We start from the raw sequence: 16,097 nt of genomic DNA, 5'->3' as shown, positions 1-16,097 counted from the left end.
CAAAGCCCTTCATAACCTTGCCCCCTCCTACCTTCCCAGTCTTCTTACACCTTACTCCCAAACATCTTCAATCCAGTCACACTGGCCCCCTGACTGTTCCATGAACCAGACACTCCATCTCTCAGCTCCAAGCATTCTCTCTGGCTGTTTCCCCCACCCCCATTCTGAAATGCTCTCCCTCCTTTTTTCCATCTACTGACTTCCCCAGCTTCCTTTAAGTTCCAACTAGAATCCCACCTCCCACAGGAAGTCTTCCCCAACCCTTCTTAATTCCCCTGCTTTACTTTTATTGTTTCCTACTTATCCGGTATATAGCTTGCTTTGCACAGATTTGTCGGCATGTTGTCTCTCCCATTAGACTGTAGGCTCCTTGAGGGCAGGGACTGTCTTTTGCCTCTTTTTGTATCCCCAGCACTTAGCATAGTGCCTAGCACATATAGTAGGTACTTAATAAATGTTTATTGAACTGAATTGGATTCTGCACACCCTGGTATAAAATACCCTTGCAGGGAAAGGACTGCAGGCACTTGCCAGGCCTCTCTCTCTGAAGCCTCAATTGGGTCTAATGTCCTCTGCCCATTTCCTTTTGGCCCTACAACCGGCAAACTTCAGAGAAAGGAGAGCTCAGCCAATAGCAGCACTTCCTCTGGAACAAACAGCAGACACACTCTGATAAAATCTCTGTGAAAAGCTTCCAGCTGGTCTATCCCAGGAAATTTGTTCTAACCATCACTATGACCCCCTTCTCTATTTTCCTACACAGTAGGCAGTGAACTATGCCAGCGGGCAACACAGTGGATTGCAGACACTGGAACTGAGATCACAGGGCAATGGAAGAAAGCTCAGAGAGGGATGACTATTCTTTAGTCCCAGAACGCTACTCCAATGTGGGCCTTGTTAAGAGAGGGTACCTTGGACATTTACCCTGAGGAAGCCAAATCACTGGTGCCATCCTGAACGCATCATGGAAGGGAGGATACCACTGAGGTCAGATCAGACGCTAATCCAAAGGGCCCTGTGGAGCCCTCTCACTCAGGCTTTCCAGCTTTCCACGTGGGCAGGTACACACCACCACCCTAAATGTCAAGACTTTTCCATTTCCCAGTGTGATTAAACCTTTGGCAGGAAATAGCAGAAACACTGCAAAGGGTTATCTCTTCAGACATCACTCCTATCAGGGCAGCACAGAGTATTTACTTTCAGAATCTCTCTATGTGGCCTCATTTATTTCTCTGACTGTGACTCTCCCTGTTCTTGGACTCCCTCCCATAATGCCTCATTCCTGCCACTCTTGCTCCTGTCCTGAAATCTACAGGATGGGGAAAAGAAATACCATCAGCATGACCTCGGAGCTGGGAGCTTATGAGCAGTCCAGTCTAGAATGAGGATGATAGCTTGGATGGTAGAAGCCTGGAATCTGCACAGAGAATTCCTAAGTCTAGTTCTAGAGTGAACCCAAGGGCATGAGCTCTTTGCCCAAGTGTGATCCTGATTTAGAACTGTAGGACCTAGAATCCAGATCATAAATTATAGATCACAGATCATAGACGTAGAGCTGGAGTAGACCTTAGAGGATCCAACTCCCTCATTCTACAGATGAAGGATCCAAGGTTCAGTTTGATTAGTCAATTAACAAACATTTATCAAGTACCTCCTATGTGCCATGCACTGTGCTAAGCCCTAAGAATATAAAAAAAGGCATAAGATGATCCCTGCCCTCAAAGACTGCACAGTCTAATGAGACTATAACACAAAAAATGTGTTTTACAACACACAAAAAGAAGCTGAAATGCGGCAGGGAGGAGTCACTGGTAGGGGAATATTGATGTGACGCAGTCTAGAGGTATGCAACCAGTGGGAAATGAGAGATGGTAGCCCTCCTTAAATGGAGGATCTGAGAGGAGTTCATTACTGTCCATCCTCAAGGGAGGTACCCCCAAGGGGCCAGGGGGATCTGAACCCAGATCCCATGACTCCCAAAGCAGCATTCACTCTCCTAAAATGCTCTCCACATCTCTGGATCTCAATTTTTCCCATGTGCCCAAAGATGGTAACTATATAGAGCTCATGGGAGCTTGACAAAATTAATGTACTATAGAATGTTTGTTCTTTTAAAGCCACACCAATATTCAACGCCATGTTAAGCCAGCATGATTTACTCCATTAATGAGGGAAGAGAGAAGAACCTAGGAGGCCTGACTTCCAGCTTTCTTTGTCCCCAATCTCCACTCCTGCCCTCAATCCCACCCTGTTCTCCCTGTCCTTTTTTCAGGTTAGTAGCAGCTTTCTTTTCTTTCTTTTAAAATTCTCCCATCAATAAAAATAGTCTTTCTCTGGCAGAGAGGGGGGCACACCCATCAGGGAAATATTTGGATTATTTGAAGCACTCACAATTATAAACATTCACATTTTTGCGAGTCTGAAAATTGCCAGGAGAAATCAGAAGTTCAGTGGCTAGATACTCTGATCTCATCTTGAAGAATCTCACTTTCTATGGAGTCCCCAGGGACTCACTACCCTTGACAAGTGTTAGTGCCTGACTTTGGGTTCCCAGGAACTCTAGCAGCGCTTTCACCTTCCCAATGCTGGGTCATGCTCCTCTTCCCATATGTATGCCGGCATCTCCTCCTCCATAAAGTCAGTCCACACAGCCCCCCATTGCCACTCACTTGAAATGACTCATGTCCCGGCAGAGTTCCACATTAGGGAGCCGGTTCCTGTGCTCTAGCCTCGTCTGAGCCACCTTCAGTGGACACTCCTTGGCGGTGATGGCTCTCTCCAAAAGCATGATGGTATTCTGGAGCTGGAAGATTTCCTGCAGCGTCTGGACAACCAACAAAGCCTAGTTAGCAGCAGTGGCCTCCCCCCACCTCATGTTACTTCTCTCACCTCTTCTTTGCCCCTAATCATGGAGTGAATAATAAATAAAAACCTTTAGGTCTTTTATACTTTTTATACTTTTATACTGTTAATTTTTTTTTGTTTCTTCCACAATTAATTTTTAAAGTTTTTATTGAAATTTTCTCCCCACTAGTCATTTCTGGATATACCCATCTCCCCACTCCTACCCCTCTCCTGGGGGCCATCTCCAGTCATCCTGACCTACATCTTGCCACTGCACCCCGATAACTCTGGAGGAAAGAGTGAGGCTGGTGACTTTGCACAGCTCTGCTTCACTTAAATCCAATTTATTTCCAAGTTAAGACATCACCCTCCTGATATCATTGGTCCTCTCCAAGAATGAAGGACAAACAACACTCCTCTCTCCTTAAGTGCTCCTTCACTTGTAACAAAGGAAAACCATTAAAGCAAAACCAACTGACACATCACTTCTGTCTGACCATATATGCACCATTCCATATCCATAGACCTCCACCTTTCCAACCAAAGGAGGGTGGTACATTTCCTCTTTTCCTTCCTGGGGCTAAGATTGGTCATTATAATTATACAACCATCGAGCTTCATTTTATTTTTTTCTTTTTGTTACTATTATTGTAATCATTCCATAGCTATTTTTGAAACAGTTGACTAATTCTGACTTAATTTTCTCCCCTAGGAGTTACTCCAAACATTTGACTTGTGAGTCATTCTGCTATTTTGAAACATATGCTATTTTGATATGGAGGTGATAATAGAATGATCTTCTGTGGCTGCACAGAGAAAGATGTATGAGAGCCGGTGAAAGACTCCATGGGGCAATCGCATTCCTCTGTGACCTTTATCCAACCAGCAGATCTCATTGAAATACATTAAAAATAAAACAAGAAAATAGACATGAAGGTTTTTTGAAAAGGTGGAACTATTATACAAATGTGGAGTATTTAACAAAGGTAAACTAACAAAATACATTATTTATATCCATACCAGGAAATGCTTATTTTGTCCCAGTTCAGAGCTGGAACCTCTAGAGTCCTGAGCTAGAACCCCAGAGGGCCTCAGATTTTCCCTCCCTGGTTGTAGACCTTGCCCATCTGAGAAGGACCTTTCTTAGTGAGGGCCATGTTGAGGAGCTGGGGGAGAAATTAGGAAGTTTCCTGGAAACAAACAGCCCCTGGGGGAGTATGGGAGAGGAAACAAAACATTTCCCAACACCATTCCTGGAGAGTGATGGTGACTGAAATGATGGCTTCCAACCAGAAGTTGTGCCATTGAAGATCTGCTACGAAAGGCTGTCAGGGAAGAACCGTTCAGAGAGAAGCTAGAACTGGCTTTATCAATAAGTAGGAGGGACACAGGTGCTGAATCCCAGCCCCAAGGCCAGCATAGAAGACAAAATTGTGTAATTTATCCACAATGATCCCTCCTTTTCTCCCTTTCCTCTTTGGCTATGAACCCTTTCCAACAGACTCCCAAGAAGATCTGATGCTGGGAGCTGGCTGTATGAGGCCCATACCATTCCTGGGCAATGCCCTGTACCTCAATTTCTTTCCCCTTCCTACGCCCACTAAAAATGCCCTGTTCTAAATTTCACTTACTTGTCTTACTCTGGTCTTGAGTTTCTTACTATAAATTGAAGAGTTGGACTACCCTGTTGTCTACAAACTTTTAAAAAAATTATAATTGTATTTGAACACAATTGGTTTCCTTGGTAACCCTATAGTTTTATACATTTAAAACCGTTATTCAAAAAAGGGGCCCATAGGCTTCAGCAGACTACCAAAGGGCACCATGACACAAAAAAGGTTAAGAACCCCTAGACTAGACAACATTTATTGCCTCTTTCAGTTCTATATCCTATGAGTGAAAGGGAACTGAACTCAAAGTCAGAAAGACTCTAATCCCACCTTGGACACTTACTAGCTGTGAGAGGTTGGTCAAGTCACTGAAATGTCCATTGCCTCAGTTTCCTCATCTGTAAAATGCAGGTGTTGGACTCAACAGCCCTCTACCTCTAGATCTGTGATATTATAACGCCACTGAAAAGATCTAACAAATTCACTCATCATAAAGCACCCTAATAAATTTCCCCTCCCTGGGGCACTTATATTTTGACAGTCCTAATACCTTATTTCACATGAGTGAATCATTAATAATGGAATTTCAGGCTGATAGGGAAAATGTTTTCCAGGTAAGGGACTTTCCAGAATTCTCCAAATCATACCTGGGTATACAGCTGGATACGCATTCAATTAAAATCACTTTACAAACATTTACTGAATACCTACTAGGTGTAAGGCCATATAGCAGTCAGTGAAGAGGACAGAGGCAAGGGACAGAGGCAGAGATAAATAAGATAAATAATAAGGCAAGATACCTGCCCTCACAGATCCTATAATCTAGTGGGAAAGAAAGAGCATTTACAAAAATAACCATAATATTTGATAGAATGTGGTAAGTGTTTAAGAGAGGTATGAAGTACAAGGAGAAATGTAAGGAAGTCCCTTCTGTCTAGTGGCACCATAGAAGGCTGCTTAAAGGACATAATATTTCATTAAGTCCAAAAGAATTACAAACATGGAGCTGTCAGGACCTCATCCAGTCCCACCTTTTCTTACAACTGTGGAAATGGAGACAAAGGGAGGTTAGGTAACTTGCCCAGAGTTACACAGGGAATCAATGACAGAACTAGGATTGGAATCCATGTCCTGACTGCAGAACCAGTGCTTTGTCCACTATAGATAGGTGGATTTCAACAGACAAATAAAGGCAAGGAGAGGCATTGCTCAATAATTTAATTCATGCAGGTTATTCCCTAGAAGGTCAAATACTGAAGCTGAAGCTTAAATATGATGGCCACATAATGCAAGGACAAGACTTATTGGAAAAGAGCCTGATGTTGGGAAAGATTGAAGGCAAAAGGAGAAGGGGACGGCAGAGGATGAGACAGATAGATAGCGTCATGGAAACAAGGAACAAACAAGAGATAATGCAGGACAGAAAAGCCTGGCATGCTATCATCTGTGGGGTCACAAAGAGTTGGACGTGATTGAATGACTCAACAGCAGAGGCATTCCTCCTCACTCAATAAACTCTTAGTGGTCCCTTATCACCTCCAGAATCAAATACAAAATTTTCTCTTTGGTCTTCAAAGCCCTTCAAAACCCGTCTTTCCAGTCTTCTCACACTTTACTACTCTTCCAAGAACACTGGGAGCCAGAGACGCTAGCCTTCTTGCTGTTCCTCACACAAGTCACTCCATCTTCAAAATTCAGGCATTTTTCATCAGAATTGGAATACTTTCCCTCCTCATTCCCTCACCTCCTGGTGTTCCCTGACTTACTTCAAGTCCCAGCTAAAATTCCACCTTCTACAGGAAGCTTTTCCCCGATTTCCTTCCATTTGTGATTATCTCCAGTTTTTCCTGTATGTGTCCCATTTGTACATAGTTGTTTGCATCTTGTCTCCTTCATTAAACAATAAATTCCTTGACAGCAAGGCCTGTCTTCTGCCTTTCTTTGTATCCCTAGCACTCAGCACAGTGCCTGCACACATAGTAGGTATTTAATGCTTATTGACCGACTGATTGACTCCCCTTGGCAGAATGGGTGGATGAGAACAATTTGTTCCAACAGGCATGAAGGCTACTAAAGCAGCACTATGAGGCGCTTAGCTTGGACAGACATTGAAGATGCCAAAGTCATCCACTGCATCCAGGGCCATCACCAGCCGTCTTGACTCTCCTATTACCACTAGACTTCAGTGATTTTGGAAAAGATAGGCTGATGACTTTGCACAGATGTGCCTCACTTCAATACAATTCATTGGCAAGTCAAGACATCACCCATGATGCTATTGATCCTCTTCGAAATGAGGGATGAACAATGACTGACTGAATGCTTTGTAGAATGACAGAATAGTGTAGTTTGACTAGGGCAGTGGCTGGTCATTAACAGAAGAAGGAAATTTAGGAGAAGGAGCAGTTTTCAAAGAGATGATGAAGAGTTCCATTTTGGACATGTCTAAGTTTGAGATGTTGGCAGAACATGCAGGTAGAAATGCTTAAGAGGAAAATAGAAATATGGGCTTAAAAGAGTAGTTATTGACAATCTAGAACACACACAGAGGAAGGTGACTATAGCAGGGAGGAAGTTCAAAACCATGTAATTTGTATTAAATAAGGTTGTTCAGCTTGGAGAAGACTTAGACGGTACTTGATAAATATCTTCTAATATTTTAAGAGCTATTATGTGGAAGGGTTGTTATCACTTCAGGCAACTGGGTGGTATGGTGAATAAGAGTGCTGGACCTGGGATCAGGAAGATCCGAGTTCTAATCTGGCCTCAAACACTGGCTGTGTGACCCTGGACAAGTCACAAGTCAATTTCCTCATCTGTTAAATAACAATAATAATAGCCCCTACCTCCCAATGTTGTTGTGAAGATCAGATGGGATACTTGTAAAGTTCTTTGACAACCTTACAGTGCTACATAAATGTTAGCTATCATCACCATCATCATCATCATCACCATCATCATCACCATCATCATCATCATCATCACCATCATCATCACCATCATCATCATTATCATCATCATCACCATCATCATCATTATCATCATCATCACCATCATCACCATCATCATCACCATCATCATCACCATCATCATCATCATCATTATCACCATCATCATCACCATCATCATCATCATCATTATCACCATCATCACCATCATCATCACCATCATCATCACCACCATCATCATCATCATCACCATCATCACCACCACCATCATCATCATCACCATCATCACCATCATCATCATCACCACCATCATCATCATCATCACCATCATCATCATTATCATCATCATCATTCCTATGACCCTAGAAGGAAGAATCAGAAGCGACGGGTGGTAAATGACAACCAATCAGTCTCCAACTCAATATGAGGGAAGAATATGCTAACAATGAGAACCATTCCAATATAGAATTGACTGTCTCATGCAGCAGTATTTTCTAAAACTGGAGACATGGGCCATTCGTCAGGGATGATAGAGGTGGATTTGTTGATCAACAAGAATGATCTCTGAGTCTCTGGGAGTCATCTACATAGAGCTGATAGATGAAGCTGCAGGAGTTGATAAAATTGCCAAGAGAGAGCATTGCAAGAGAAGAAAGAACCTGGGAGGAGCCTTAAAGGAATACCCACATATAAGGGGTGAGAAAAAGAAGAAAGGGTAGACAAGGAGGGGCAGAGAAGGAGCAGGGTTACTCAGTGAGACGTGAGTTTGGTCACTGCTTCTCGCTTTCTGTCTCCTCTTGAAGCACCATCAACACCCTCAGGCATATGAGTGCCCCTTTGATGGGGCCTCAGCTGCTCTTCATAGGAGAGTGGAGAACAATTTCTAATAGTTCAGTGTTGGCTGAAAAACAACACAAAACCACTGTCCCAGAATCTAGTAGGGGGAGGAGTGGTAGTGATGACATTAAAACAGACTTCTAATTCAGCCCAACATCACAGGATGACAGGGAGTCAGGAGGTGGTGGGTGGACTGTTCTCCTTCCCCTACTCATCCATCCCATGTCTGCCAGATCGTAGTCCAGACGCCAGATCTTTTCCAGCTAGGCTGGAGGTGTTTTGTTCTTGATGTGAGATGGGAGGCGGGAGGCACTGAATATGCTAGTTTGGGACAGGGGGAATCAATCAACAAGCACTTCCCTCAAGGAGCTTACATTCCATTGGGAATTTGGGGAAGAAAAACTGTACAAATATTAGTGTACATAAAAAGATATAAAAATATGGAGGGGGAGGATACTAATAGCTGGAGGGATCAGAAAAGGCTTCATGTAAAAGATGGGGTTGAGCTAAATTTTGAAAGAAATTAGGTATTCCAAGATGCACATGTGAGGAAAGGAGGATTACTGGCTTGGGAAACAGCTTAGTGTAGCCACAGAGATGGAACATGCAGTATATTGTGAGGAACATCAAGAAAACCAGTCTGGCCAGTCTGTAGACTGCGGAAAGGGGAGCAATGTTTAAGGTTGGAAAGATATATATCAAGTCCTAGTTTTGAACAGCGTTAAAAACCAGAGGAATTTATATTTGATCCTAATGTCAATAGGGAGTCATTAGAGTTTATTGAGTAAGATTGTGGCAAGGTCAAGAACTGAGCTTTAAGAATTGGCACCTGTGAAGAGAATGGATTGGAATAGGGTGAGGTTTAAAGCAGGAAAGCCAATTCAGAGGCAAATGCAATAACCCAGGCAACAGGTGATGAGAGCCTGAACTGGCATGGATGCAAGAGAATTTAGGGTGATAGGAAGGACAAGATTTGGCAATTTGGATATGTGGGTGAGGGAGAATGAAGAGTCAAGGGTAATGCCAAGATTGTGAACCTGGGTGACTTGGAAGGATGCTTTTACCCTTGGTGGAAATACATAAGTTCATAAGAGGGAGAGGTTTTGAGGAAAATATCATTTAACCACCTGAATTGAGAAAATAGAAGGGAATTGGTAACAAAGACACCTAAATCTGTCCGTATGTCTCTACCCCAACTTAACCTCTGAAGACAAAGACCACCTCGGAGTGGAAGGAATCAGAAATCTGGAATACTCCAATCAAGGCTGAAACCTCCAATTAATTAAAGATCTCAGGATCCCTGTTAGAGTCAAGTCTTCTGCCAAGGTATAGATATGGCAAACAGGATTGTGGAGGCTTAGAGAGAGGATATGATTTACCCCAATTCACTGGAAGAGCCAGGACTAGATAACCCAGGACTCCTGGCTAATATTCTTTCCACTACACCATTTAAAGTGAAGTTTTTTTTTTCAGAGACCCTCCCGAGACCTTTTTGTACCTCTTTTCCTTCATGCCTTTACCCACTGCCCTACCCCTCCTACAGCATTCATCCAGCCCTTCCTGGCAATCCTTTTTCTCTGAAAAATTCAGTCCTGGATCCTAGGCATTTCCTATCTTTGTCATACAGCCACTGAGGGTGGGGACCTAATCTTTGGTCACCTTTTATTACTTTCCAAATCACTTATCCCGGACTGAACCTCAACTCAAAGCCCCTCTTGATCTTTCAGCCTCCTTGGCTTCCTGGGTTGGGTGATTCACTACAAGAGATTTCTAATTATTTGTCTATTTTTCCCTTCACCATAGTAACTTGATGCCTGAGTCTGACACACACACAAACCAATAAAATAAAATAAAAAAATTATTAAGAACTTACTGTATAATAAGGCATTGAGGAAACAAAGACAAAAAAAGATCCATGCCCTTCCTTCAGGAAGCTTATATTCTCTCCCAGGATATATATTATACACATAGATAGGTAAATACAAGGTATTTTAAGGAGAGAGTAAATATTACCAAAGCTGGGACCATTAGAGCAGGTTCCATGGAAAAGATGGCACCTGAGTTAAGTCTTGAAGGAAGAAGAAAAGTCTAAGAGGTGAAGATCTGATCCCTCTTCCTCTCCTTATCCCTGCAGGTCTTAATGGTCTGGTTTATTAATAAAAGAAAAGAAAATCTCAATTTAGAAACAATACTCCAGGGTAAAATAATTATCTTGTTTGAGCCTTTCAACAACCCTGGGAGTTAGATGCTATTATTATCCCTATTTTACAGTTAAGGAAACTGAGGAAGACAGAGGTTAAGTGATTTACCCAAAGTCACACAGTTAGCAAGTATCTGAAGTAATATTTGAAGCCAGATCTTTCTGATTCCAAGTTTAGAGCTTTGTCAAATATATCACCTAGCTGCCTTTAAATTAATTGACTAACTGGATTAAATAATTACATTAATGCAATATTTCTCTTGAGGGCATATGTATTTAAGAATGAGGCATCTGAAGAGAACAGATTTTAACTCAAAGGAAATTTGGGGTCCTGTGGCAGGTATGTGGGATAGATTTTTTTCTTTGGGGTTAAGAGATGGGAGAGGTCTTTCTTAGGGTCCTTCAGATTATAACTGACCATTAGGATGGTCACTGAGCTCCTTTTACCCCACCCTTGCACAAACAAGGCTGAACTCACACCACTTGGAGCATAGGCTGCTGGTTAAAGATTTCTCAGGTAAGAATGCCCGTGTCAAGGATGCTAGGTGGATTGGCACTCAGTGGGCACACCCTCACATTCCCCAGGGAGTCTCCCTAGAAACAACTATAGATGAGAGGAGGGGGTACGAGGCTCAGTCAGCAAAAAGCACCTCTCCTCGCCAACAGCCCTAAAATAGAAGAAATATGCATCTGTCTGTGCGTTGCTGTCCAATGTTTGTTCTGTCCACAGGAGAGCAAACCCTTGGCTGGGACACCAAAGTGTTCCCTACCTAGAGGAGAGAAAAGTGATATTGACATTTTTGGGAAAAGCATCCCTAGTGAAGTGCTACTAAGGGCATGGCCTGTGATAAGACTAGATATGCTTCTCCCCACAGATGTGGGCAGGGCCATCTGGGGAAACCCAGAGAGCTCCAATCCGGATAAGTGGGATGGGGAGGAGGGTGGCACAGCTCCTGAGTCCTGAGCACCAAAGTGCCGCTATCAGCAGCTCCTTTTCTCTTTTCTCAATTCAACAATCTTAATAAAAAATATTATTACACACTTACTGTATGCCAGGCATGGTACTAGGGGTACAGAAATAAATAGAAAATATATACAGAGAAAGTGCAAAGTAATTTGGAGGAAGGGCTGTATGGGGGTACAGTGAATTAGCAATGGAGGCAGAGACTGATCTCTCTTCTTCCTCTTCTCTCTTTTTTTTCTATCTTAGCTTACCCAGCCTCAGACCAGCTCCTGACCCACTCAATTTTTGATTGCTCAGTCCCCTCAGAGACCCTGAGGGGTAGATAGATTAGTGGCCTCATTGCCTGGAGCTTTCCAGCATCTGGACTCCAGAATAAGGCAGACAAGATGTCCCAATGGGGAATATGGAACTAAGGAAATGGCTCTTCATTCATTCATTCCTCCAGAATAAGGCAGACTAGATATCCTATTCATTCATTCATTCTCTCCGTAGAGCCTGGACCTATAGATAAGACTTTAATGTTTCCAAAGCATGGTCATAAAACTTTATTGGACCTCATCATTACAACTGTTATGAGATCTTATAGCACTCTGTATGTTTCTTATATAATTAGCATTTCCTAATATATATTTATCTGAGTATCAGCTCCATCAGACTGAAAGCTCAGCACAATCGGTCCTTACAAATGTTAGGGAAGGAAACACGATCGTTTCCATTTTACAGATGATGAAACTGAGGCTCAGAGAATCAAATCAACTCTTCTAGGCTTGCACAACTAGTAGGCAATGGAGCTGGTTGCAGACCCAGTTGTCTTGATCCCTCTTCTTGTTCTCCTTCCGCTATACTATGGTGACTCCTACATTAAGATGCCTTCTTGAATTGGGTGGTTATCAGAATGACTCACTTTCAGACCTTAGAACACTAAACAAGTCAACTCCAAGGGGTGTTGCCATGGTACAAATACCACTGATGCCCAGCTTCACTCCACCTTTTCATACTTTCTTCCTTTCACCAACTCTTGGTAGCCTATTTGTTCCCCTTGACCACGAATACTACGATTTAATCCCTGGAAGTGTGTGGAATGCTATTCCCAAGTGCTTGCCACACAGACCTTGATGTAAGGGCTGCACACTGATAGTGGGCAGGATTGGAAGACCTGGGAGGAGGGGGCAGCATTGAGGGAGGAAAGAGTTAGTTTAATGCACAAAAAAATTCCAAGCTCCAGTCTGGCCAACCTGAAATTCTGATCTTGGCAAACAAACCCTTAGCAGAATCCTTCCCTCTAAGACTTTTGGGTCCAGAAGGTTTGAGTTGTGAGGGGAGGAAGACTGTCACAGGATTTTCAAGACAACTTGGCTCTCCAAGTGGGTCTGAAAAGGCATGTCTCTTTTCCCTCAATGTTTTGATGGCAACAATAGGAACAAGAAAATTCTCATAGGGAATCCTCCTGGGGTTTAGAGCCAGGAGAACGCACAGAATCATCGGGTCCTTAGAGGTCACGCTCAGTGTTCTCATTTTACAGGTAAGGAAACTGAAATCAGACAGATGAATCAAAATGCGCAAAGTCACACGGATCGCCAATAGTAGAGCCAGGACTCAGCCCAGGTCATCCAGCTTCAAACTGAGTGCTTTTCTCATCATGTTAGGCTAAAGTGATACTCTACACAAGGCACTGTGCTCAGGGCTAGGTGATACAAGGATCAATGTGACACAGACCCTGCCCTCAAAGAGCTTACAACCTAACGGAGGAAAGGACAAGTTTTAAATCCTGGCTCAAACATTGATTAGCTCCTATGACCCTGAGTGATAAGGTTAATAATATCAATAATAATAGCTAGCATTTTGTAGAACACTTGGAGGTTTGCAAAGCACTTTATAAATGTGATTTCGTTACGTTGCTACAACAACCCTGGAAGGTCATTATTATTTATTTTTCCTGTTTTACAGATGAGGAAACTGAGGGTAAAGCAAGTCACATAATCCCTGAATAACTCGATTTCCTCATCTGTAAAATGCGGGGTTGGAGTCAGTGACCTCTGAGGTTCCTTCCAGCTACAACACAAGGGCGAGTGAGATAAGTTACACACAAAAGAGTTGTTGAGTCATTTCAGTCGTTTCTGACTCTGAAGTTTTCTTAGCAAAGATACTAGAGGGGTTTGCCATTTTCTTCTCCAGCTCATTTTACAGAAGAGGGGACTGAAGCAAACAGGGTTAAATGACTTGCCCAGAGTCACATAGTTAGTAAGTATCTGAGGGTGGATTTGAACTCAGGTATTCCTGACTCCAGGGCCAGATCTATCCACTGCACCACCTAACTGCCCACAATACAAAAGAGGGAGGGGAGAGAGGGAGAGAGAAGATGGAGAGGGGGAGAGATAGAGAGAGAGAGAGAAGCAGAATGCTATGAAAAACATAAGTAGGAAGAGATCACCAGACATCACTTAACAGATTTTTACTTGGAGCTTACTTTAAGTATAGCACTGTGTTAGGCACTAGGGAGCTTATAAAGAAGTATGAGACATTGAGAAACTTATAATCTAATTGAAAATAAAAGACATAGCTTCAAAGAGGTGGCTGGAAATATGAGGTGATATAGGCTAAGGTCAAATGAAAGGTACAGACAATAAATTCGAGAGGAAGTCAGAGCAGGGAGGACTTCACATCCAGTGATGACGGTCAGGGGAAGCTGCCTATGGTAACAGCGTGCCTTTATATACCATTGAAAGATTTACAAAGCCCTTTATATATATCAGCTCATCTGATCGTCACAACAACACTGGGAGCTCGTTGCTGTTATTATCCCTGTTATATATGTGAGAAACCTGAAGCAGGCAGAGGTTTTGTGACTTGCCCAGGGTCACACAGCTAGGTTGAGGTTGGATCGGAACTCAGGTCTTCCTGATTCCAAGGCTATTACCACCTGGCTTCACAGACAAGGAATACTTTGAGCTGGCCATGAAAACTGGGTAGGATTTTAATAAGTGAAGAGAAGGAAATATTGTGTAGGCAAAGGAAATAGGAATAGCACAGGAGCAGGAATGACAAAATGTAAGGTATGTTATGGGGATAGTTAGTAAACTAGTTTGTTTAGGGAAATAGGAAAAGATAAAGGAGGAAAGATAGGTCGTGGCTAGACTGTGGAAGACCTTTAAAACCAGGCTAAGGATTTGGGGGGCAAGTAGGTAGTGCAGCAGACAGAGCACTGGTCCTGGAGTCAGGAAAACTCATCTTCCTGAATTCAAATTTGGCTTCAGACACTTCCTAGCTGTGTGACCTTGGGCAAGTCACTTAACCCTGTTTGCTTCAGTTTCCTCATCTGTGAAATGAGCTGGAGAAGGAAATGGAAAACTACTCCAGTATCTTTGCCAAGGAGACCCCAAATGGGATCCTGAAGAGGCAGACAGGACTGAACAGCAACCATAAGGATTTGGGGGATTGTCTTAGTCAATAGAAAACATTATACCATAGCGGAAAGAGAATTGGATTGGATTAGAGATATCGACCAATCCCACAACACTCCCTAGTGCACAGGAACCAGATCAAAATGTAACTGGGAAATATGTTAATGAAATAATAATTAAAATAAATAAAAAATACAACAAAACAGATAATACGATCAATAACCAGCTGCAGAGAACTTGAGCTTGACACTACTGGACTAAAAGACTCCGGTTCACGTTCTAGTTCTGCTTACTACTGGTTTGATCTTCGGTTAATTTATTTCACCCCTTGGAGCCCATTTCCTTTCCTAGACTAGATGACCTCTGGGGTCCCTTCCAACTCTGCTTCTATGACCCTGGGTCTTCCAACTCTGCTTCTACAACCCTGGGTAGACGACCTCTGGGGTCCCTTCCAACTCTGCTTCTATCACCCTGCGTAGACGACCTCTGGGGTCCCTTCCAACTCTGCTTCTACGACCCTGGGTAGACGACCTCTGGGGTCCCTTCCAACTCTGCTTCTACGACCCTGGGTAGACGACCTCTGGGGTCCCTTCCAACTCTGCTTCTACAACCCTGGGTAGACGACCTCTGGGGTCCCTTCCAACTCTGCTTCTATGACCCTGGGTCTTCCAACTCTGCTTCTACAACCCTGGGTAGACGACCTCTGGGATCCCTTCCAACTCTGCTTCTATCACCCTGCGTAGACGACCTCTGGGGTCCCTTCCAACTCTGCTTCTACGACCCTGGGTAGACGACCTCTGGGGTCCCTTCCAACTCTGCTTCTACGACCCTGGGTAGACGACCTCTGGGGTCCCTTCCAACTCTGCTTCTATGACCCTGGGTCTTCCAACTCTGCTTCTACAACCCTGGGTAGACGACCTCTGGGGTCCCTTCCAACTCTGCTTCTATCACCCTGCGTAGACGACCTCTGGGGTCCCTTCCAACTCTGCTTCTACGACCCTGGGTAGACGACCTCTGGGGTCCCTTCCAACTCTGCTTCTATGACCCTGGGTAGATGACCTCTGGGGTCCCTTCCACCTCTGCTTCTACGACCCTGGGCAGATGACCTCTGGGGTCCCTTCCAACTCTGCTTCTATGACCCTGGGTAGATGACCTCTAGGGTTCCTTCCAACTCTGCTTCTCTGACCCTGGGTAGATGACCTCTGGGGTCCCTTCCAACTCTGCTTCTCTGACCCTGGGTAGATGACCTCTGGGGTCCATTCCTAGACCTATGATTCTGACCTTCCTCTCAGC

General features: G+C 43.5%; 1 protein-coding gene across 1 annotated transcript in view; it reads right to left on the bottom strand.

Annotated features, from left to right (window-relative positions):
* TEKT5 (tektin 5) overlaps positions 1-16,097 on the bottom strand; it is a 67,422-nt gene that overhangs the window by 1,664 nt on the left and 49,661 nt on the right. The window contains exon 6 of the mRNA XM_036739498.1: positions 2,670-2,824. Coding sequence (XP_036595393.1) covers positions 2,670-2,824 — 155 coding nt within the window. The remainder of the gene's footprint in view (positions 1-2,669; positions 2,825-16,097) is intronic.

This window comes from Trichosurus vulpecula, chromosome 9, assembly GCF_011100635.1.
Source record: "Trichosurus vulpecula isolate mTriVul1 chromosome 9, mTriVul1.pri, whole genome shotgun sequence".
Lineage (NCBI taxonomy): Eukaryota > Metazoa > Chordata > Mammalia > Diprotodontia > Phalangeridae > Trichosurus > Trichosurus vulpecula.
Note: the sequence above shows the minus strand (reverse complement) of the source record. Positions and strands in the feature narration are given on the sequence as shown.